Source organism: Dreissena polymorpha, chromosome 1, assembly GCF_020536995.1.
Source record: "Dreissena polymorpha isolate Duluth1 chromosome 1, UMN_Dpol_1.0, whole genome shotgun sequence".
NCBI classification, from domain to species: domain Eukaryota; kingdom Metazoa; phylum Mollusca; class Bivalvia; order Myida; family Dreissenidae; genus Dreissena; species Dreissena polymorpha.
In genome coordinates, this window is record NC_068355.1 from 138,324,009 (window position 1) to 138,350,265 (window position 26,257).

At 34.8% G+C, this 26,257-nt stretch overlaps 1 protein-coding gene across 1 annotated transcript; it reads right to left on the minus strand.

Annotated features, from left to right (window-relative positions):
- Positions 1–6,895: 6,895 nt before the first annotated feature.
- LOC127854468 (uncharacterized) lies at positions 6,896–24,261 on the minus strand. The gene is made up of 9 exons (XM_052389556.1): positions 24,105–24,261; positions 19,228–19,289; positions 18,795–18,925; positions 18,299–18,507; positions 14,875–15,128; positions 14,333–14,436; positions 12,639–12,712; positions 8,986–9,156; positions 6,896–7,157 (listed from the first exon to the last, which is right to left on the minus strand). Exons 2-9 carry the CDS (start codon positions 19,256–19,258, stop codon positions 6,896–6,898), a joined length of 1,236 nt encoding a protein of 411 aa, XP_052245516.1. The 5' UTR covers positions 19,259–19,289; positions 24,105–24,261.
- Positions 24,262–26,257: the final 1,996 nt, after the last annotated feature.

Below are 26,257 nucleotides of genomic sequence, written 5' to 3' on the forward strand. Positions count from 1 at the left end.
TTTTGCAAGTACAGAAGAAGCATAATTATTTTAAATTGTCAGCTAAACTGATGGTACTAGGTCAATGATCTCAAACAAATTAGCCAAGTTTCGATCAAAAACCTTTTGTAGATACAATGTGAGGAGATGTTGCCCGTTTAAAATTAACCGTAGCATTGCTCAGACCAATACGGGTAATTGTAAGTAGTAACGCTCGAGCTGTCCGAAGAACAGTAAAGCTTACAAGGAAAAACTAGTCATGTTGCTACACCATTAAAATATTTGTATTTTGGTCGATTTGTTATTCATACGATAAAACTCAAAAATATTAAACGTCTTTTTCAAGTCAATGGTAATAACACGTCTACAGATACATTTATCTTCTGCTAAATTCATTCATATAATAGTGTTGTATTATCTTCAATAAACCTGCCTTTAGTGAACAATGTCTAATATTTATATACTGATACATTAAATCGGTAAGCAATTGATCCAGATGACAGCATGCAAGTAACATTTATCGGACAATTCCGAAGTGGACATGATTCAAATTGGACATATACAACTCCGGACATTTGCAATTTTTTTTGGCCAGTTCTCGTTCTCCCAATTCGTTCCATTTGCGAAGGACTTTAAAACAAATATGCCTTTAAAAAAATTAACATTTCAATAAGTTATACATTACTTTAACAATGATGCCTATTTCATTAATTACGCAACATATTTACTGCGTTTTTGTAAATTAATACTTTGGTTTGGTAATGAAATAAATGTGAAATTATCTAATGAAATTATTACTAGTTAACCAAATTTGTTAGCCATCATTTTAAAAGGTTACGAAATGTCAATGTTCAACATGTAATCGGTCAAAATGATATCCCTCGAAGGCATATGTTGATGCTGGTCTAGAAGTTTGAGACACGAGTTTGCATTATCTTTAAATATTAAACATATTACAGCTGTTAATGCGGGAGACTCTCCAGGCTCATCACACCGCTCTATCTTCATCGGTTGAAGGTCCATCTCCAGCTTGAGCTTAAATGATTCCATTGACCTCGTGTGTGGCAAAAGCAGTTAACTTCAAGATAACGCCTACATATTCTTTGAATGATCATGGGCATAAGGAAAGAGATCAGAACAAAGAAGCCGAATATCATGGTGAACAACACGACCAGCACAGGCGCAGAAATTACTATGCACGGCAAAATTCTGGAAGAAGTTACCTGCTTCAAGTATTTTGGAGAAAACCTTTTACAAAGATGGTACCAATACCGCTGAGGTCCTTATAAGAAATGTAATGACGACCGCAGCAATTGCCAGACAGAGCAGGTTGTGGAAAAGCAGATCAATCAGCCTTCTCAAAATAAATGCTCTACAAGTCCCTTGTAGTCTTCTTCCTGCTGTATGGATGCGCACACAGAACGCAAGATACAGGCCTTTGAAAACAAGTATATCCGAACATTTCTACACATCTCCTATATTCAGCACAAGACAAACGAATACGTCCGGAATATGACTGAAACCTTGGTTGCCACACAAGAGCCCCTACTTTTGACCATTAAACGACGAAACACGGCTTTGGTAAGAACACGTCTCCAGGCATGACTCCCTGTGCCGGACTGTGCTTCAGGGCACTCTCGAGATTGATTGAAAATTGGATTGACGGCGTGAAAGATTGAAGATCAATAACCATTGATGAATAACTCTCAGCAGCCCAGTGGCGGACGATTTCTGTATCGTCGTCCCTCATTACACACACACACACGGCCAGACCAGTAAAGAGAATAATGATGATGATATAAATTTTGATGATAAAGCTTCTCAAAATAAATATGTTCTGCAACAGCTTAATAAAAATACTATATATACTGTTGCAGGTACTATTACTGCTGCTAAATAATGAATATTATTTATAAAACATGCTTTTTAGATTTATAACACAAACAATATATTAATGGGATTGTGTGCAAGCATATTGTTTTTTGTACCAGTACAAAACACACCAACACTCAAATTGCATATCGATACGTGGTGGTTTCCTGAAAGAACACTGATAGCGAAACTTTCAGCCTAGTCAAACATGTTCATTTCTGTCAAAAGAAATACACTTATGATACGTTTTAAAAAATCCCATCAAGTATTTTTATTTATATCCGTTATGTAATCAGGCTTTTTGCGCCTTACATCATGGTCTCTTCATATGTTGCATAACGACGAATTGCAGTCTATATGATGCTTCTTTCTCAATACTTGTTAACAAAAAGTACTGCCGTTTTTGTATGTTTAATTAATTCATAGTATGGTGTGTTAGAAAGTTGTTATTAGCTGGTCCATATTCTACTATTGAGTAACTTAATTGCAATTAACTCGAATTTAAATTGCATTGTATTGCTATTTAAATTTGAATAATTGTATGAGGTTTATTTTAATTTAAAATCTTATTTTGTGATGAATTTAAGGCTAAAGATATATTTTCAAAGACCATTTTATTGTGGAGACCATTTTACTATTTTATGTCTCGTTGTTTTTGATTGTTTTGTATTGTAAATGCATGTATGGGTACAAGGGCATTCATCTATAGTAAAATAATCGCCAGGTTGAATAAGAATCTCTTACCTGATAATGTGAAAACCATTCGTTACTATTGTTACATCTAAAACAGCAGTGGATGAGTACATTTAACATATAATGACCATTTTTTAGGTCTTTGTAGAATCTTGACTTATTTTAATCACGTCTGATGTAAGAAAATATACACTTACGCAATAATTTATATTGCAACTCGACAAACAATATCTAAATTAAATAGAGACAAGCCATACACATGAAGTGTTGATTTCTAAAAAGTTTTCTAAGCTGCTAAACAATGATTTTAGCATTCCATTAAACAACGTTGCTGTGGTCAAATCGAATATTGAAGTAAATACAAGAGATGATCTCTGTTGGTGTTGGGTACGGATTGTTTAATTAATCTAATTCTCACCTTTAATATATTCCTGAATTGTTCTGATTTTATTGAAGTCTCTATTGTGACGCTTGCAACACACTCTGCTGCTATTTCAGCTAGTTTCTTTACAGCTGCGTTTTTATTCCAAACCGAGTCCTGGAAGAATATTTAAAACAAGGCTAAGACAAATTTGTCATTCATCCCTTAACGCATATGTTTTATTGAATTAAGATTTGCTTAGAAAGTCAAAAGTAAAGGAGACTTAATAAAACAAGAATGAAGCGAATGAAATCGACAAAAAGGCGAATTGTTATGTACAACCGAACTAAATTATTTGATGATTTACCTGCTGACTGTGCACTATTAGGTCTTTATGCCATTGCCGAAGTTCAAGCCCCTCGACTCTCGTAGACGCATGAAGGCCAGTAATTAATTCGAGCAAAACTGACAAAACGAATAAATTTAAGAACATTTGGACATCACAACAACAATTGTCGATTTAACAACTAAATTAAGTTTTTTAACAACTAAAATAAGTTTATTGACAAAAATGCATTGAATATATGTTTCCATAAGTGTTAGTTTAACAATGTCATGTTGCTTTCATAAGTCAAAAATAAATATATCCATCAATTCATTGGAATTAAAGGGAGTTTTATAGAAGTGAAACGTAATTCGTAAGTCAACACAAGGCAATAATGTCGTATTTGAAGTATTTGCCTGTTTTTGAAATAGCTAATAACAATGCGGTGTTATGACTAACTAAGCAGCATCTATAAACAGTTCTAAGCATTCATTTTCTTAAAAAAATGCTGGTTAATGCAAATCCTGCAATACGTACAAAATATGTGAACCGACTTGTCTTGGTAGTGGCGTACGCAGATACAATACAATTTCCATGAGTAACTAGGATACATGTTTGAAAACCTTTACCGACTCATTCCGAATGAATATGTAGATGGTTTTAATAAATGTACTATTATTTTAACATCAAATCTGTAATTGACAGTAACACTACAAGCAGGTAATTTACTGTTTGCTATTTCTTGACAATAATCAACAAAATGCGCTATAAATCTGGACATCATCACAAATTATTGTGTCACGCATGGAACAGAATTAAAACATACAATCGCTGTCAGTTTCTTTTCTCCTTGTTAACAGAAGAGGAATGAAGGCATACGGACGACAAAGCATTCTCTTGTTTAAGACACAACTGAATTGGCTGCATTGTATAATTAGCTATCTATCCTGCTGGTGAAGCTGAAGGTTCATTTCGCGTAGATAGTTTGATTTGTGATGTGTTGATGCAGTGGTTTGAGTTTCCGTATGTATCTTAAATCTTTTCCTGTTTGCAGTTTGCATATTCTGTCAGTTTTAGACTTAAGTCATATTGGATCATATTAACCTCTCTCGTACTCTGATTATAACCTTGTTCTGTACATACACTGCTAACTTGTAACTTGTAAGGTTGCTAGGATGCTTACTATTTACAGATTTATTATTGACATAGAGCATATTTTTGTAGATTCCAGTGGAGGTTATGTTTATAAAAATAACTACTCTACTTGTGATTTCATATATTTCAAGTGTTTGGAAATTTAAAATGTTTGCTAAAAATAAGTAAAAGCCATCATTAAACAATAAGGGTCATGGTACGCTGTTGCTGATCAATATTATCTTCGTGTATGTTTGATACAAGCTCATAGTATCTTCACTTTTGACCTGTTGAATTCAAATAAAAAACAAGAGCACCGCCTTGCGGGTACAGACCGCTCATCTATTTTCTTTTTAAAGGTGAAGAGACTCTCAATTTCAATCACAAAGGAGGGAGGGGTGGAGTGAAGAGGGGTGAAAAGTGTGGGGGTGTGGACATTTATTACATTATCTTCCAAAAATGCGAAAAAAATGCAAAAAAAAAATTCGGGGGTGGGAGGGGATTCTTGGATGCGATGGTTGGACGGTATTTCAAAAATAAAATTATAAACATAAATATTTGTGTTTTTTAACCGTTTCAAAAAAAAATTGGGGGTGGGGTGGGAGGGGGGGGGGGTTAAAGTGTGAGGGTGTGGTGGTCACTGTGAGATGATCTTAAAAAAAAAATTAGGGGGGGGGGGAGGGCACGGGTGATGGTTTGGGTGGAGTCTATTGTGGTATGTCAGGTAAGAGTAGTTTTGTCAAAGTATCAATCAAATCTAATCATAAATAAAGAAGTTATGGAAATTTTAGCAAAATTTAATAATTTGACCTTGAGAGTCAAGGTCATTCAAAGGTCAAGGTAAAATTCAACTTGCCAGGTACAGTAACCTCATGATAGCATGAAAGTATTTGAAGTTTGAAAGCAATTGCCTTGATACTTTAGAAGTAAAGTGGATCGAAACACAAAATGAAACCATATATTCTAAGTTACTAAGTCAAAAAAGGGCCATAATTCCGTAAAAATGACAACCAGAGTTATGCAACTTGTCTTTTTACTGTACCCTTATGATAGTTTGCGAGTGTTCCAAGTATGAAAGCAATATCTATGATACTTTAGGGGTAAAGTGGACCAAAACACAAAACTTAACAAAAATTTCAATTTTCTAAGTATAAAGGGCCCATAATTCCGTCCAAATGCCAGTCAGAGTTACATAGCTTTGCCTGCACAGTCCCCTTATGATAGTTAATAAGTGTTGCAAGTATGAAAGCAAAAGTTTTGATACTGTAGGAATAAAGTGGACCTAAACACAAAACTTAACCAAATTTTCAATTTTCTAAGTATAAAAAGGGCACATAATTCTGTCGAAATGCCAGTCAGAGTTACATAACTTTGCCTGCACAGTCCCCTTATGATAGTTAGTAAGTGTTGCAAGTATGAAAGCAATAGCTTTGATACTGTAGGAATAAAATGGACCTAAACACAAAACTTAACCAAAATTTTCAATTTTCTAAGTACACATGTATAAAAAGGGCACATAATTCTGTCAAAATGCACGCCAGAGTTATCTAACTTTGCCTGCCCTGTCCCCTCATGATAGTAAGTAAGTGTACAAAGTTTGAATGCAATAGCATTGATACTTTCTGAGAAAAGTGGACCTAAACGCAAAACTTTACCGGATGCCGACGCCGACGCCAAGGTGATGACAATAGCTCATTTTTTTTTTCAAAAAATAGATGAGCTTAAAATCGTGTATGTTTTCTCCCATGTCAAAGCGTTCTCAAAATAAAGTATTCATATGAAATATTATCAACCCATGTTAACTTGATCTAAGACAATGAAACCTGGATATCAGAATGCGTTCTGTTGTAAGGGCTTAACGTATTCGTATGATCGTAGGTCAAAGCGTTAATACATACAGTGTCAAAAGCAGTTCCTTTTGACCTGCGGTTACCTTTGACATGGAGACCTAAAATCAACAAGTATATACCCATTGACCCAATTAACTACTATATCAAATTTCTTCAGCATAGGTCAGACTATCCTCCGGAAACGAATAACCAGTTTAAAAGCCCCTGTCAACTTTCACCCGTTGATCTCATATTAAAAGGCGTCTTTCTTTTCTTTCCTGTACCATAAGAATAATATGCATGGGTGAAGGTAAAATCTTTCTCTGGTTATCGCGCGGAAACGAATGTCTTCGGACAAGGACAGACTGACCTACCGACTGACGGGAATATAGCGTCTTTCCTTTCTCAGAAGGAATCACCGTACAAATGTTCATGTTCAACCTCAAGCAGTTATCAAGATAGTATCATTGTTTTTGCGAACACAATTTACTCGACAAGCTTTGTGATCATGGTATTTTACCTTTTGACCTAAATTAAATAGTTGTCTTCCTCTCCTTTACAGGTAGATATTATTTCAATATACATGAATGTTTATCACAGTGTTTTCTAGATATCTTGCGGAAACGAAAAAGTCCAGGGACCAAACTTACCGGTAGACGTAGCAAACGACTGACAAATAAAAGGATATATACTCCCAATTCATTAGAGAGGGGAATCATAGTGCTGGTATTTCAGGACTGAATACTTGCCTACTCCGAAGTTATGATAATCTTGGTTTTTTGTCAGCATATTGGGTTGAACGTTTGTAAAGTATCCCGGAGTTCCTCCACTCGCACTTGTAATAATCGATGTAGCACCATCTTCTTTAAACTCTCTTGCGAGTCCAAAGTCAATCAATCTAGCATTATAGAATGTATCCAGGACAATGTTTTTGGACTTGATATCCATATGTACAACTGTTCTCCTTTAAAAAAAATCCAAAAAACATTGTTTTAATATAAATAAAATATGAATTAATTCGTGAAATATTCATTTGTAAATACTGATATTACGGTTGCGGTTGCACACAAGAATCTTAAATATCAGTTCAAACACATTGAGTTCAAATTATTAAAGTTCAACGGATTATTAAATTTACATATGCGAGTGTTCAAGTGTTTTAAGCTGCGTTGAGTTGTGGCATGTGTACTTGTCGTATATACCGTGAATATATTAAAACTGAAGATTGGATTAAGGTGTGAATTAAGGAAGGCTATTGACGCTGGAGTACGCAAAAGGCAAGCAAAACAGACATGAGCTGTTGCCACATCTGCACTGATTTTGAGAAAAGTGTAGCAAAAAAGGTTGACGCAAGTCAATTAAAAAGTAATTAAAAAAGTAGCCCAACCCAGATTATGCAACGTTTGATAAGCAATCTCCATGCCCTAAAAGTACGTCAACCTCGGCTTGCTTAATATGAATTATCAAGGAAATTGTTCACAATTTGGTTAAACATAGTCTGGTAAAAATATGTCAGCATATATAACCTACATTAAACAAATAACCCATTGCAGTAAAATGTCTTTATTTATCTTAATTAAATTTCAGAATAGCAAATAATCAACAGAGCTTATAGAGTGTTACTCACGTTTTGTCAACCAATATTTTGTCTTCTTGTTTTTAAATGCATGATACCAAACGCTCGAAATATTTACATTCAATTCACATGTATCATGTTTAACTCCATACACTACTGTTTGGTCATGATTTTATTTAAATAAAAGACCAATATCCACACTGTCATTAAAGTCTTTGTTAAATGTTTCTTCCAATATTGTGGTGTTTTGTGTTAAGTCTTTCAATATAACTGTATACATTAAGTTATTGAAAACAAAGCTTTGACATTATTGCAGGTAATACAAGAGTCCCTTAACGATGAAAACAACTATGAACTAGCGATATGACATTCGTATAGCCCATAATCAAATTGTTTTCCTTAAACACATATTACCAATATCTTTCGTGTTAAAGTCATCTTACATTTGATGTTTTGAGAAATTAAGGTACATAATGCAAAGTTATGCAATCATTTAAAATATGAATACAATAATTTGTGTGAACATATGTTCTTTAAGAGTTATTTCTGTTTTGAGGTCAAATAGGCAGAGGGGCGGATAAACACATGGAACCAGTGTATAGAACGTTGATATGCTTAACTTAAAAATTAAAATGTATTTAGTTGCAGTTTACAATAGTGAGCTTTATTCTACTTGTACTAATAGTGAGCTGACTATTACCCTCTGTTGAAAAAAGGCATTGTAAGTACTGAGCAATCGAACGGACGGACGGACGATAGAACGGATGACAAAAAGTGAGAGCAACTAATACATATATATTGTTAACATTAGATCAATGTGTATAACAAGTTTCAGACACTTAATGTTGTACTTTTAGTTATTACAATAAAAAGTTTGTTCTTTAAGCTAACAAGAACAAAACATTTTAATTGTGGTCTTTTGAAGTAAATGGATATCACTCATTCGTCCGTATTTCCGTCCTTACGTCAGTGCATAAGTCGACTTTTTAAACGAAATCTGCTCATGAATCGCAGGAAAGACCTTTTCTTGGTGCGTTTTTTTACACGACTTTATGCAAGACTATGCCTATGTATACATTTTCCAAAGGCTTTTGTTAAACAGTCTGATGTTTAAGTCCGTGACGTGTCGTGGCTTCATTGTTGCATGCTCGGACCAAATAAACGAGGTCGTATATTAATTCCAATAACACATATAGTGTGTTCAGAAAACACCAACCTGAATGTATTTCCGGTGTGCATAAAGTCTATAGCACATGCAATCTGGTACATGATTTTAATCCTGGTTTTCCACGGAAGTTGAATATCTTTCTCCTCACGATCTCTGTCCGCGGCAATCGCTTCATACAAGTCTCCGTTCTCGAGATACGGCGAAACAAAATAATATTTCCTGCAATAAGCGAAAATTAACAAATACCAAGACACTGAAAGTATTATTATTATTATTATTATTATCATCATTATTATTATTATTATTATACCGGATTTATATAGCGCCCTTTTCATGCAAGAGTGCACGTTCAAAGGTGCTTTACATAAGAACATTTGACGTATCGCAGATACGAATACATTTTACAACACGTTTTCAAAATAAATCGATCAAAACTACTCAATTATAATATAAAACTACCCTATTATACTATAAGTACTACGTAAAAAATGCACAGTAACCCTACATTAGAGAGATCAACAAGACACTATAAAACAACCCTATGTGTATAGCTATAAGACAATTAATGAAACAATAAAATCTAAAACATAAACAATAAGTACTACGCAAAACAACAAAAAACACGCACAGTAACCATAGCGTTGAAAGATCGGCAAGACAAACCAGAGACAAAACAGAGACAGTGGCAAGGGTAACGTCAGGATACCATTACCACGAGTCCACAAACCCCCTAAGTAATAATTATGCCCCCTTTAAAAGGGTAAATTCAAGTTCATGCTGCTTGAGACAAGGGTAACGTCAGGATACCATTACCACGAGTCCACAAACCCCCAAAGGAATAATTATGCTTCCTTTAAAAGGGTTATTTCAAGTTCATGGTGATTGATATTTTATATGACGAATTGAATTAACCACTGCTTATATTGCATAAGATTGGAGGAAGAGGTGAGTTTTCAGTGCCTTTTTGAATGAATTTAAGTGTTAAAGAACCTCGAATGTTTGATGGAAGTGAGTTCCAGAGTTTGGGAGCAGCGTACATGAAACTTCGCTCCCCGTATGATACGGACTTAATCTTCGTTGGAATCACTTATGAAGTCGCTTCGTTCTTTGATCTTAAGTTTCGCCTTGGTTCGTAGACTTCAAGTAGGTTTTTCAGATATACAGGTGATTGTCCATTTAAGGCTTTGAACGCATTGGTAAGTATTTTGAAGTTGATTCTTTTTTTACTGGGAGCCAGTGTAATTCTTTTAGGATCGGTGTTATGTGACTAAAGCGGGACGTTCTTGTGATAACACGCGCCGCAGTGTTTTGAACATTTTGTAGTTTCTTGATAGCTGATGTTTGTGTTCCATATAGCAGTGCATTGCAATAGTCTAGCCGAGACGTGACAAGTGAATTGACCAAGGATTTTGTGGCATTTGGTGTAAGATATTGCCTGATGTGACCTATTTGCCTAATCTGACCGAAACATGATCTACTTATAGCATTAATATGGTGTTCCATGTTTATTCTTGAATCAAACTAAGCACCGAGATTTCGAAAGTAATGCGATGGTTTAATTGTCGAGTCCCCTACTTTAATAGTTAACCCATCTACGTACTTGGCGTTGTTTTGACTTGAAAATACTATGACCTGGGTTTTGTCGGTGCTAAGTTTGAGCATATGTGTATTCATCCACGAGATGATATCGTGGAGGCACTTTTCAACTCGATTTAGTGTTTCGTCTTGGGCTGCTCCATCGGTGGGTTCAAAGGAAAGGTAGAGCTGCGAGTCATCGGCGTAGAAGTGATGCCCGAGTCCATGTTTTTTGCAAATTACCCCAACAGGTTTAGTATACATGGTATAAATTTTTGGGCCTAACCCAGATCACTAGGGTACGCTGAAGGTCAGCAGCACTGGTTCTGATACCTTGCCTTCAATGCTCATCGTTTGGAAGCGGTCAGATAGGTAGGAAGCTACCCACTGAAGTGGTTTATCAGCAAAGCCAAACTGTGGTTCGAGGCGGTTTAAACGGGTTATGTGGTCGATGGTATCGAAAGCGGCAGAGAGATCCAGAATAACAAAGACAGTGACCTTTTTCTTATCTAATGGTTGTAGAACATCATTTTGAACTTTTAAGAAAGCTGATTCTGTTGAGTGAAAATTCCTGTATGCAGACTGGTTTTCTTCATTTAAATTGTTTTCTGTCAAATGTTCATCTATTCTTTTGCTGAAAACTTTCTTCAATAATTTTGAAACATATGGCAGATTCGAAACTGGGCGATAGTTTTGTAGTGTTTCTTTATCTCAGGTGGGCTTTTTTTTTATAAAGGTCTTACACGTGATGTTTTAAAAGGATCTTGGCACACTTGCTGTTTCCATCGAAAGATTGATGATTTTTGTCAGTATTGGTAGCAGTTCAGTTTTGCATTCTTTCAGGAACCAAGTTGGAATAGGGTCAAGCTCGCAAGATTTATTTGGGGATTGCATAATGATTTTTTTAACTTCTTCCTCAGTTGTCGGACGGAAATGTGTCAAACTGCATGTTTCTGCTGTTGGGTTATTATCATTACTTTGTTTTGAATTTGCTTGAGATAGGGAATGTTCAGAGATATCTTTTCTGATACCTTCAACTTTATTTATGAAAAAATTATTGAAATCTTATGCTTACTCATCGGATGTTTTGCCAGACGGAGAGCTATTTCAGATGGGCCATCTAGTAAGTGTTTTGTGATTTTGTGCACGCTCTTTTGATCACGGCCACAGGATGTTACTTTATCTGAATAAAAATCTACGCGTGCTTTTTTCAATATTTTGTTCATTTTGGCGCAGTGGTTTCTATAAATTTCATGATCAATAGTGAGTCTCGAATTTAACCATTTTTTTGGTTAGGTATCGTCAAGACAAAAATTATAGTTACTAATGATTAAATGGTTTTTAAACAGCTTATATGTATTACCCAAGCACACATTCAATGCGTATACTTGATATGAACATTAACCGGATGATGTGATTGCGACCGTGAAACAAAATCATGCGTTTAAAGACTTCCTGAAATCCTTTAAGAATATGTAGTAATTTATGTATTATATACGTTAATGTTTTTCAATTGAAGTATTTCGTACTATCGAAAGTTGATTTGAAAAATAAAATCACACATTTAATGACATATAAGTACGAAAGTAAAGCAATGGGCGTCATTTACTGAAAAACAATCCGAATTGGTAATTAAAAAAATCTTTGCATACAGGTAACTTATTTAAATAAAGGAAACACAGGTATGCTTACTTTTAATATGTACAATAACTCACACACACACCAACTACTAATACTAAACACTTTTCTTAAAAGTCTAAGCTCTCTTGATTATCAATCAGGTAATCCCCATCCATTATCACACTTATATATTTTGCATACATTATTACAATTGCAGATTCCAGTTATAAACATTTGTATTTATTTTGTCGCATGCTTTTTTCAATTATCTTGTTGTAGGGCGATCGTTAAATGTACATCGTTTGATGATTAATCTTCTAATTACGGAGGTTTGCGAAACATGCTATGATATTGTATCGTATCTGGGTGTGGTTTTGCCATGCTGAACGCTACATCCAACATAAATAGTTTAACACAACAAGAACCTATGTTATTACCAATAAGGACACTTTAAAAAACGCGATAACGATACGTTTATATTAGTATAACGTAATAAATGTTATTACCGATTTAAATGATCATCATGAAATGCCAGTAAAGGGACGATTCCAAAATGCATCAAGCGTGACGCAATCTTTTCCTGCAATGCGAAACACAGTTTTACATCAAACATACTGTAGAACAAATGTAAACAACATTGGCTAATGAGAAGTGTAAATTATCGTTATAATGTTTTCCAAGCATACAAAAAGAACGGGGTAAAATATGGGTTTCCGTTCTCGTCGAATTTTAAGCCCGTTTAAGGCATTATTTGACAAACGAACTAAATATGTCAAACCAATTAAGAGAAGTCAGAAAAACATACATTCACTATTGACTGTACTTGTTAATTGTCCCTATATTCGGCAATCCATAGTGAGACGTATTGCTATCAAACAATTGGACAATATGAAGAAGTGAAACTCCAGCTGCCCCAGCAATATTGGGGTCTTTTATTTATGGCAAGTGAACAAAACAAATAAAACGTGTGTATTAACTAAAAAAATAAATATTTATTTTTATAACCTCAAAGCAAGCATGATTTCTAAATCAACTCTTTGCGGTACAGTTATGAACTAGCCTGTTTATATATATTGCTAAATGTACTGGCTGGAAAAGGTTTTTTCTCCAAATACCCTGTAAATGAAGATTACATGATACTCGTTGAACGCATTTAATGATGGCGGCATCGTAATATACCCATTACAAGTCAAATGTTCATAAAGTATGTTATATACTTAAAAGGCTGTCTACGCGATTGTTATAACGGGTATTTACGGCATTTACCCAGATTATTGTACATATTTTATTTCGTGTTCGTTAGAAGCCCTGTGACTATCTTCTGCGACACACTGGCAACAAAGAAGGTCAAAGATCTATCGTATACAAATCCAATTGTTAAATTAAAATTGTATTTTTATAAGACCAAATCATACTTATTTTGTGTCGTATGATCATCGATAACCAAGAATATGGGGAGTTTAAGTTAATTTTTTCGTTTCTTAGCCAGGTCGTATACATGTATTATGATATAAACTCAAATAACAATATGTAGCAGTTAATTTTGCTAGCCGAATATAACAATTGATATTAGTAAAACAATTATTTTCCCCGTCTTGAAGCAGAGTTGTGCCTGTGACATTGATCTGTGTTCTCTTCATTTGACTATCATTAGGTGTCATCCGTCTATATGACTGGCCAGATACTAATTAATATGCGCGGATACACATTTCAATATTCAAGCCCATGAAGCCTTGCTAATTGACCTGATGACCTCAATTGTAATAGGTGTCTTACTTTCAACCAAAGAAAAAATTAAACCAATTTGCATCAATTTGCATTGTCATCAGTCAAAGCGTGCTTAAGTTGTGTGTACACGAATTTCTGGTTACAAGACCATTTGAACTCGCGCTTTGACTTGTTAAAACACGTATTCCACACAATTTCCCAGCATAAGAATTTAGCGATCGTTTTTTAAAGCGTTATCTAGATATCTAGATATTATTAAGACACCATTTTTTTATTCAAGCTATGTTGACCATATCATAACTTTATCGGATAAACGATACAAATAAAAAAAAATCAATCAAAAATCAAAGTTGAATTACTCTTCAAATGCATAATCGTGTACAAAAGTGAAAAGACTTCTGAAGTAAAACATTCTGATTAAACATTAAATATAGGCAAACACGACAATTTCAAACAAACGCATAAAACTTACATTTGTAACTGATCCTAGCTTTTGAGTCTGAGACAAATTCCCTGCTTGCAACTCTATTTCTTTTAGGACAACTCTGATCTTGAATCCTGGAGCCCGCTCGTTAGCTAGAAAACGTGATATTATTATCTTAAATCCATATAATGACTTCGATTACATGTCAATACAAACTTTAGGTTAAGTCCCCAAAAAGCCGCGAATTTTTAAATTATGACTGTATGTAAGCTTCCAGCCAAGAACATTGTGAAACCCGTCCCTACCGTTAGTTAAATATACAATATATTTGCAAAAGTATGGTGTTATAGGGTATTAAGACGATGTATTATGAGATTATTTGCTTGGTCAGTCTTATTTGGTTTGGATTGTCTTTAAACACGTTTAAGCCTAACATGCTTTTGCATTGACTATTCTTAGGTGGTATCTTATATTTCCTCGAGTTTTTGTGAATCGGAAAATACCTTTCTGTATAATAGGATGTTTGCACTTATGTATCTCCTTTTTTTATTTCCGAGCTTTATTTTTTCCTTCATCACTATAATACTTACAAATGTACACTCTCCCAAATCCTCCCTTCAGTTTATCATCAGTCTTACTAATCCTCTTCAACTGTTCAATCATTATGCTGTTAAGTTCAATCAGTCGCCCGTCATGCAGGTCTTTTTGTATAGTTTTGACAACAACAACTGAACGATCTAAACTGCTCAAAGGATTTTCTGCTGGTGGTGGCCGTGTTGCAGCAGGTGGCTCTGGTGGTGACCGTGTTGCAGCAGGTAGCTCTGGTGTTTCATTCGTTTCCATCCTAAAAAACAACATTTTATCACAAACGTTACTAATGTAACCACACCGCTTTGTCCCATGCAGGGCAGCTTTGTACATTGACAAAATAATTGGGTAATATTCGAGAATATCAGAATCTGGGAGGGGTGAATTATTTATAGCATGTACACCATTCATTGTAATTACACAAATTCATGTTTGATTCTAATTGCTTTACAAATATTTGCTTAACCAAGATTTTGCTTCACTTTACCACACAAATTTTAAGCATTTCATATGTCAGCCATACCCATGGCTTAGTTCAAAGGCATATAACTCAAGTTTTAGTTAACACGTGACAGTGAAAAATGAGTCTTTCACATGTTCACTTTAGGATGATAACACATTACAAGTATCAATTCAATCGAGTGACAAATGTTAAAGTATTTTGTTCCACAAAAGTACAACATCTTATATGGCAGCTTTTCTCGTGTGAAAAGTAAAGGGCAAAAAGGTAAAGAATACGTGGATCACTGTGCCTGAAAATTGTATAAGGCACAATTAAACTTCGTGATAACATATTTCAAATTTTATATCAATCGCTTGAGAATAGTGGAAGTAATATGCTCTACAAACGTAAACAAATTCATGCATTTAGACTGATCGACGAACAGACCAACCAACGTACCGACCGATCAAGTGATGTCAATATACCCCTCTCATTCTTCTTCTGGTGCGTTATAAAAACACGCCGGCGGCGTTAACATACATGGATAAGCACATTTAATGTTTAATTCGTGAATTTAAACATGAAAAAAGAACGAGGCCCTAGATCAATAAAACTAGTAATAACAAGTTAAAAACAACAAGGTAATGATTTCCCTTAAGCGCAATTCTGAGTTTACGGACACCAATTTTTCGCGACTTCACGTGAGGATCAAGATTTTGGGCGTCCTCGACCGAGATTTAAACATGGTTTTCATAATCGCGACACAACTGTTTTCACCAAGTTGTGTAAAGTCATAAATACGGCATATTGGATGGTAACAAGTTTTATTATATTTACTTGGTTACCTAGCGTTTCGATGGATTCAAACCTGTACTAGATACTGTCAAGATATACAATTCAACGGATTTCATCAAACTTGAGTTACAAATGTTAGTCCTGGAGTGGTGAGAATTTTGTGGGAAGATCTGACCTGGTAACCTTGTTTCTAGACGCACAAGATAAACATGTATGATAAAGAGCTCATACATTTGGCCTCTACAGTGGTAACAAGTTGTTTTCATTTTAATTTTATGGTGACCTTGTTTTTCAACGCAAATGACCCAGATTGAACCTGGCCTATATTTTGTAAAGATAAACAAGTTTAATTAATATTGAGTCATAAATGTGGACAATAGCGGTAATAAGACTTTTCATAACTTATCCAAGCGACCTAGTTTTCAGACGCCGATCACCTAAAGTCGAATTTGTTCTGAATATTGTCGACATAATATTCTGATCATGTTTCATCAAGATTGCGTCATTTATCAGCCATGTAGCTTTGTAACAATGTTTTTAAAAGATTTAACACGGTGACTTTATATTTAATTGCGTGTGACCAAGATTCGAACTTAGGAATGACATCATGAAGAAAAACATTCATCAAGTTCAATCAACATTGAAACATAAATTTTCGTCAAAAGTGTCAACAAGGTGTGTCTGATATTTGACCTAATGAACTAAATTTTGGATGAACGTATCCATGATTCTAACTTAGCCTAGAACAAGTCAAGATATATATTCCCTTCTGACCAAGATTCAGCAAGATTGTGTAATAAATGTTGCAGCTATACTGGTAATAAGGTTTATCTAAAATTGTACCTGGATGCCTAGCTTTTAAACGCGCTTGACCCTAATTTGAGCTCGTCCTAGATATTGTCAAGATAAACATTATGCTCAAATTTCGTTAAATTGAGTAATAAATATGGTCTTTCATATGGTAACATGGTTTGTTTAACATTTGGCCTGATGACTTAGCTTTCGTGACCAAGATTTGACCTTATGCTAGAAAATTTCAAGATAACTTTCGACATGTTTTTCATCCAGATCGATTCATTACTGTGGCCCCAAGAATGTTATCGATGTTTTGCTCGAATTTTACCAGGTGACGTAGTTTTTAAATTGCCATGATCCAGATAAGAACTTAGTCTAGATATCGTTCAGATAAACATTCTGACAAACTTTTATGTAGTTGAGATGAAACATTTAGCCTTTTGATGGTAACGAGCTTAAGGTTGACGTCGCACACAGTAATCAGAACGCCGCAAATAGCATACCGCACGACGATGGACGCCAGACATTGCATGATCACAATAGCTCCCTTTGAACATGAACTGCTAAGATGATATAACAATGATACAATAAAATGGAATGCTATGCTTGTAAATATGTTCAAACATAAAAAATTCGAAGTTTAAATATTTTCGGATATGGATCGACTGATAAAGAATCTCTGCTTCCGCTAATCATATATACTTAATAGTCAAATAAATAACCAACACGGCGTTCGTGAGAAACCTTCATTTTTGTAATTGGCATTTTATACACTTTTCGGCAAAAATTAGCGTTGTATAATCAGACACCCGTAAAAGTGCGTAAAAACTTACATTATAACAACACTTTGATACGCAAACGAAATGAAAATTCTTAATTTGATATAGTTTTGCTGATAGCGGCAGCTTATTTTGTACTTCAAAACACTCGATTTGTCAGTGTAAGTCATTACATTCTAAGTGGGAAGAATATGTTTTTTTCGCTCATTACTGTATTCTAGTGGGGTTTCATTGGCCTAAAATAAGAGTTGAGAATAAAAATTTATCAACTGATAATGTTTCTGAAGATTCATTATTTCTATATATGCTCAATGACATGTTATATTGTATTCTTATTTTGATGTATTTTATGTTTTGCTCGGATATTCTAAACCTGCTATCCGACCCATAATTTTTTTATATATTCCGAACTCTTCTGGTGGTATTCTCAAATTCTCTTGGAAGTACGCGTTTATTAACATAAACTTACTTTAAGCGATGTGAGCTTGAGACATATCGAATAAATTCGCTCGAAACGCATCATGCTACTATATGAAAACAGTATTTATTAATCCACGTTGTTCTTCCTTGTTTTGTGCAATAAATAAGTTCTTACCCATAATAATCGAAACCCACCTTTCTGTTCTCCGTTCACCTAGTCTTTGTTCAACAGAATGTCCCGCAGTCTCGACTTCTAACTCTTTTTCTTTTGACTCGAGCTGTAACATTAATACTTTTTGACCGGTTTCCTCAAGAATTGTCTTGAAATCGCAATACGCCCTTTTGCCGCTTTGTTTGATCTTACCGACGAGACTGCGATTTTTAGTGGGTCTGTCGGCCACTCTCTGAAAATAAAAACAGCAAACAAAGTATATTTGTTAAGGTCAATGAAATTACAAAATATAACAATACTTCTCTTTTGGTAGTGCACTTTGAAGCTGTATCAACTTTGTTTTTATCACTTCGGCTGTCAATATCTAGTGTCATAATTTTGCCTTATTCAGTTTGGCTATGTAAGCTTTTACAAAACAGATCATCGTGTGTTATCAAACTCGTGAAACAAATGAAATATGAAAACATATGGAAACTACGTATGTATGGTGTAGCCAAGTTTTGTAAATGCATGCCATACCCCAATGGCGATGTAATCCTCTTGCGAAAGAAATCCGATCTCTCGTAGTTTAAACAGCACCTCGTCTGGGAGCATCTCCTCAACTATCCTTTTGTGGGCCCGGTTCAGGACACTACGACATATGTCGTCAGCTGCAATTATCAAATAAAAACACAATATCAATTCGACATAAAATGACAACATGTATATAATGAGTAACCGTATTGAATGTATTGACATGAATAAATTCTAGCGAGTTCACTTCCCAAAGTTTACAATATCGAACGATCAAGAATTGTTCAATGATATTCACATATCTCAATAAACAGTACAACAATAAGCGTAATACTAATTATATTTAATAATTATAAAATAAATATTAAAATTCTTATATTGATAATAATAAGAAAAAGAATAGTAATACTAGTAACATAGCATAATCCAAGAGACATACTTAATCTCTGTCCGTTCATTCCGTTGATCATTGCTTTTCTGACGATAATTCAATGCATAAGTCTGAAAGAATAATTGAATGTTTCAGAGAAATTTGGCAAACAGTAAATTATGGGTCGCGTGAACTTAATAGCGGTTTAACGGCCTTTCTAGAATTGATCTTGTCACAAGATTCTAACAAGTTGTTAGTAGTCTTTGACCTGGTGCCCTAGTTTTTTTTTGCGCACATGATCCATATTCAATCCCGGCCTAGATGTTGTCTAACTAGACCTTTTGATCTAGTTTTATTAAGATTTGATAAATGGTTTGGCCCATACAGCTAAAAGTTAATGACAAACACCACACGCCGCACTCTGGACGACGACGGACGCCGCACATGGGTGATAACAACAGCTTACCTTTAACACTTCGTTGGTGAGCTTAAAATGCACATCAACTTTAATTACACAAGGGAATACTGTACTAGTTATTTCATTCATAGACATTATGAGGTGTGTAGTCAGAACTATAATGGCTAAATTGATTAATGCTCCTTTGATACATTTCAACATCTTGTAACGTGGCATTCTACACTATTGAGCGGGACATGTTCATAACTTATTTACCTGTTAGTTAATTGAATATAAACATAATTATGTGTTGTAATACAGGAAACGCTCTTAAATCAAACGTCAGTTTTGTAAAAAGAGATGTTTTAGAAAGATGATGTTCTATAGTGCATATACCGGTGTATATATATTTATGTAATAACCTTAAAATGAATGTGCGAGTTCCAGCTTGTTAATCGTACAGTATGTCCATATAATATGGTTAGTTATTGGCGTCGCACTGAAGTGCGACGACTAGTATGTAATACGTTTTTTTTCGCTTATGAGAGGAGAAGTTATTTTACGGATCAATGTATATATTTATTTATATATATGTATATCGTAAACACAGTAATACTTTTACAGTGTTTCCATATCAATGAGTACTCAACCCCTATCGTAAATGAGCAACGTAATAATAAGTTCAGAATCATCTCCCCTTGAAGTTGAGAAAAATATGAAATTACGCTTACAAGATGAACCAGATGTTTTAAAACCTACACAGTTCTGTTCCATTAATGAAAACTGCACACGGATGCCAGTACAAAAAAGGAAACCAATGTAAATAAAATGTACTATGAAATATTTGGGGGTTACAACAAAAAATCATAGATAATGGTTATTTGGGGGTTATAACACAACATCATGGATAATGGTTATTTGGGCCTTATAACACAAAATCATAGATAATGGTAATACCAGTATCGTTTTCCATTTTGTTTAAAATAATCGGCCAATATATTAATATTAACAGTAGAAAAAAATCGTCACATGTAACTTCATTGAGTGCCTTTTACACTGAAATTTCCGACGCCCTTTGATGCTTTGCATCAATACTTATCTTGTTTTTAAATTAATATAAGATCAACACTTATGTTTGATAACTTTGTTTATGGATTAAATTGTTATTCAGTAGTGTGGTCGAATCATTTTTATCTTTTTTTATGCCCCCGGATTGAATGATCGGGGGTATGTTATTTTTGGCCAGTCTGTAATTGTGTGTGTCTGCCACAAACTTTAACCTTGGTTAAACTTTTGCAATAACTTAATAAGATGTCAGTTTAGTCACTGAAGGTTTATTTTATTTTGAGGGTGCAGTTATAAGGTTGGTACAATTGTATTATCAGAATGTATTGTTGAAATAAGTCCTGTGTATTTATTTGCCATTGTTGTGCAAGTGAAAGTTGGATTGGATTGAAATTCTTAAAAGTAAATAACATACTTTGGAAATGGCCTGGCAAACGTATTTGTTCTTGGATCTATTTTTAATATCACATTCCATGTATTTATACACATGCGCTTAATTTGCAGTCCTAACCGTCACAACAGGAGAGAGCGATTGATAGGATGTAAGCAACCTTTCCATAAAAGGTACATATGTATCATTGTTGTAGCATTGTTTTGTGTTTTATATTGTTATAAACATTTGTTTAGACTTCATTCATATGATGTTAAACAACTGGGTGACGACAAAATATTATAATTTTGATATATATTTAATAAAGTATGTTATGTGTTAAATATCTCTTATATTCATATACTATGTCTATTCATCAATAGCCACATAGTCTATATTTCATATAATGTGGTAATTTAATATTTGTGTTGTTAACCAGGTTTTCCATAGGAAAAAAATGGTTATTAGATTGGCGAATGCGGGCGGGTTGCGAGCTGGCTGGCGGACGGGCGGAACAAGCTTGTCCGGGCCATAACTATGCCATTCATTGTCAGATTTGAAAATCATTTCGATCATTTGTTCACCATCATTGAACGGTGTGTCGCGCAAAAGAATGCCGTCGATATCTCCAAGGTCAAGGTCACACTTTGAGTTCAAAGGTAAAAAATGGCCATAAATGAGCTTGTCCGGGCCATAACTATGTCATTCATTGTGAGATTTTAAAATCATTTGGCACATTTGTTCACCATCATTTGGCGGTGTGTCGCGCAAAAGAATTACGTAGATATCTCCAAGGTCGCCACGACTAAAAATAGATTGATTTTGAAACAAGGGGGGTTACTGTGATGAACAATCAGTAGAAATGCACATTTTGAGTTGTAGTTGTTTCCCTTTATCATACTTTTTTTTTATTGAAAACCTGGTTTTGTGACAATATTGTCCCTTGTTTATATTTCTTTCATGTTGTCTCCGTGATATCTATGGTCACAGTGATTACAGAATAAATTACTACTAGAACTTTTATCTACTTCATTGTTACTTCTACGAACCCAAACCTACCTTTGTAACATTATATAATAACAAAAAGTTATGGTTTAAATAGCTTAGTGTGTATTTAATACACAACACATTACAATTCGAAAGCAGTATGGCCCTGACATTATATGATATTGGATGTAAAACATTAAACTACAAGAAAACAACCATAATAATTTCGATGCTTTAAAGGCTCTATAAAGGTGACGATCCGTAAATATTTACCGATTTGTAAATATTTTTTTTTCCATATTTTATTTATAAAGGTTATGAAAAAACAATATATATATGCTATTGGACATTACCATAAAAGTATGAGCATTACTACTTGTTTTGAGCTCAAAATACAGTGTCCTCCAAGTCAATCGTGTTTACAAACAATCAGTTTATTTACATCGCTGTTTACTCGGGAAAGTGAAAGTGACTCAGGTCACCAAAAATCTATCGTTGATTTTCAACGTTTTCCGGTATCACTCACTTCTAAAGGGTTATAACGTTTGTAGTGATCTAATAAGTTACTTTCTGCAGGTAAAAAGTTGTTTAAAATAGAATTAAAGTTGAATTTTCTTTCGGCTATTTTTAGGAAACGTCACCGCTATGGGGCTACACATCACGTTAGTTGCAAAGTTGTAAACATTTCCTCCGATTATGAAACGGGTATATCTTCCATAATTCTTGACAACGTTGCACTTAAGCTGTGTTATTAGCATTTCTTATGCAAGAGTAACTGAAATCCGGTAAAAATTAGACCAGTTTATATGCATAATAATTGGATTTGTCACCTTTATAGGGCCTTTAACGACGGGTCCGATCTAGTCAGTTTAATGGTAAATTGTGTACGCAGTTTTCATCTACGACATTATCGAGAACATGCATATTGTTACTGTACGTGCACACATACAGGAAAATATAACTGTTTTAAACATATACGCGTACACAAAGAAGAGAACATGCTCCCATATGTATGTGTTTTTTTCACAATTACAAATTGATTTAATATATATATTAGGAACTTTACCTTTTTCCATTTTAATAACATTAGATTCTACAAATTAAAGAAGTGAAACTCCAGCTGCTGGAGCAGTATTGAATTTTCATTAAAAACAATTAGTAGGTCCTTTATTTAAGGCAAGTGACCGATTGCCCAAACAGTACAATACAGCACAATATAGCACAATACAAACCAACATAAACACAAAATATAAATAAAGCTGGGGTCACCGCCTTGGAACGGTCAATGCAAAGCATTGGGGGTTTAAACCTGGTTATAGAGCGCTCAACCTCACACTTGGCCCAGCAATATTCATAATACATTTAAGTGTAAATAAAATTTAACGTCATAGCATTGTAACTCAAATTAAACAATAATAAAAGGGAATTAAAACGCATTCAATTTAATTACTATTTAATTACTCAATTGCATTGAAGATACAAGAGTAACAGAATTACAAATTTTTGACGAACGATCAAATAAAACTATTAACAATTGTCAACTACATTCCTTCTTTATAGAAAAGATTTGAGAATATAGAATCATAGAGTTAATATCTCAGATAAGCATCGCGCAAATACAGGAAGAAGCAGCAATAATGGGTGTAAAAATTCCATATTACATAGCTTGGTTGTTTATGTGACTGCTAAACAAATTAAAAATAATTAAATCAAACAAGAAACGCTAATCAGAGAGAAAATATAAATAAAATGGAACGTTATAAACCCAATGACCTATGCACACCTTTCCCAGCATACCAATCCAAACATGAAGATACTTGCCTAAGTCAACTAAATTTAAACTATTTCCGCATAAAATAAACTCCATTGTGGCATTATGGAAATCGAAAGTAGGATTACGAAATTCCTGCTTAGTGTTTGCTTTCGCTCAGACTTACTAACAAATCCGACATAGTGTTATGGAATAATTATACATTACGATAAATGCAGACGTTAAGTTGTTAGCATGTACCTTTATCAGCGATAACACTAAATTCTTGCAGTTATAATCACACGCCCCACTTATTCGTTAAATATAGTATCGTTTTTCACAATATTTAACAACACAAAATATATAGAAAGCATTACCTGTTTTTAAAGCAGGTTTATTATCTTTTTATAAAACCATGTTATCCACAGCATTTGGTGCCGTTAATTCACATTTATGAAACAAGTAACTTAGTTAAAGGCTGTCAAGTAGACAAGTTTAACTCTAGTTGTGTATATAGTCTTTACGAACGCTAAATGTAAACACGCGGGAATATGACACTAGTGGAATGTATAGCGTACTATAAATAGATAACGACAATTGTGTGCACATCGAAAATATAATGGAACGGTAGGGCCGCTTCTATAGTCTTTCGTCACATTGTTTTGTTGAGTATTTTCTAATGTCGAAACGATGCGTCACTGTTGAAAAAAGTGTATCGTCACGTTTTACTACGTTCAATATTGTTAAGCCTGATGAGAAATATATGAAAACAAAAGCAACAACACATTTAATGATTGCTATTAATTACTTCGCAATATGAATATAAATGACCCTATCATAGGTATTCTATCAAAGAATTGTGTCGCGTTCTGAGAAAACTGGGCATAATGCATGTGCGTAAAGTGTCGTCCCAAATTAGCCTGTGCAGTCCGCACAGGCTAATCAGGGACGACACTTTACGCCTAAATTGGATTTTTTGCTAAGAAGAGACTTCATTTAAACGAAAAATGACATGAAAGCGGAGTGTCGTTGCTGATTAGCCTGTGCGGACTGCACAGGCTAATCTGAGACGACACTTTACGCATATGCATTATGCCCAGTTTTCTCAGAACGCGACACAATTATTATAAGTAAATCAATATGGGTCATCATGTCAAGATTCCTTCGTATACGTTGTTTACATATGTATCTAGACCTGATATTTTAACTAGCATTTTGGAACTTCATCAACAGTGCCTAGATAAATCTTTAAAGGTCACATTAGAATGGTGTCCAGCACATGTCAACATCAGTGGGAATGAGCAGGCCGACAGGGGGGCTAAGGAGGGCCTCTTGAGGGGGGCCTACGGCTGGGGAACCCCTGGCACCTACTGAGATCTACTCCCTGACAAAGAAATTTGTCGTGGGTCAGTGGAATCTCCGGACCGACAATTTTGCTTCCCATCGACATACTTTTACCAGACCCGCGAAAACCCTAAGGCCGCCTGACAGATACTCAGCAAGCATTGTGCTTGACAGAGCCATCACGCGCCTGAGGATGGGAACCACCCTATTACCCGGTGGCGCGGGAAAGTATGTCCTCGGTGTAGACCCTGCATGTCCTAGGTGCCAGGAACCCCTCACTGCGCCCCACATGCTGCTGCATTGCCAAAACCATAAGGTGCAGAGGGACCACCTCGAAGCTGCATTGCACTCCCATGGACTAGTTTTAAACCTTTCCAATGTGCTAGACCCCAAGGGAGCAGCTAGGGGCCCGGTCTTCTCTGCCCTCGCCAAATACCTTCTGGACTGTCAGATAACTGACAAGATCTAGGTCATTGGGGGAGGGAGAGCAGCCAACACCCACCCTATTATTCAGTCATGTGACTGATTTGTTTTAATTTTGCACAAATCTAGCGTAGTCATTGTAATTGTGTTGGATTTGTGTCATTTTGACACAACTTTGTTTATGTTTTTAACGGGATTATTGTTCATCCTTGCCCTTTCTAAATCAGGCCAATGGTATTGACCTGGTATTCCTTATTTTAAAATATTTTTTAAAGGAGTATGACATTAGTCCATCATTTAAATTTTTCAGTTTCTTAATATATATTCATATTTTATAGCAGTTTTTATTTAAAACAAAGGACGAGGCTGTCCGGTAACCTGGGTACGTTGGCTGCATTGCATCCCCTCCCTTCCCCTCTGACACCCCCCTTCTCCTTCAAACTCAAAGAGCCATGTCGGACTGGAGTGCACAGTGCAGGGCCTTATACCTTGCAAAACCCTTATTTAACCCTATCCAGGTAATACCAATTCTTTGGTAATGTTGTAAATTTTCTTAGTACTGCTATTTTTCCATCATAGCAAATTTTGTATCTTGTATTCCCTTAATTCTTGCTAAAATTGCTATTTTTTGTAGCAAATTTCCCTATTTTTGTGTCAAATTGCTATTTTATATAGCAAATTTCATTATTTTTGTATTAAATTGCTATTCTATATAGCAGATAATGTACTTTTGTACTATTTTCTCTCTTGTTATCCCCTATAT

Bases quoted from the DNA above. Each gene is read 5' to 3' on its own strand.
- LOC127854468 (XM_052389556.1), bottom strand. From the start codon at position 19,258: ATGATCAACGGAATGAACGGACAGAGATTAA. The intron at 12,713-14,332 runs GTAAGTTTTATG...TTCGCATTGCAG, and splicing joins AGCTAGGATCAGTTACAAAT to GAAAAGATTGCGTCACGCTT. The intron at 9,157-12,638 runs GTAATAACATTT...CGCTTATTGCAG, and splicing joins CATGATGATCATTTAAATCG to GAAATATTATTTTGTTTCGC.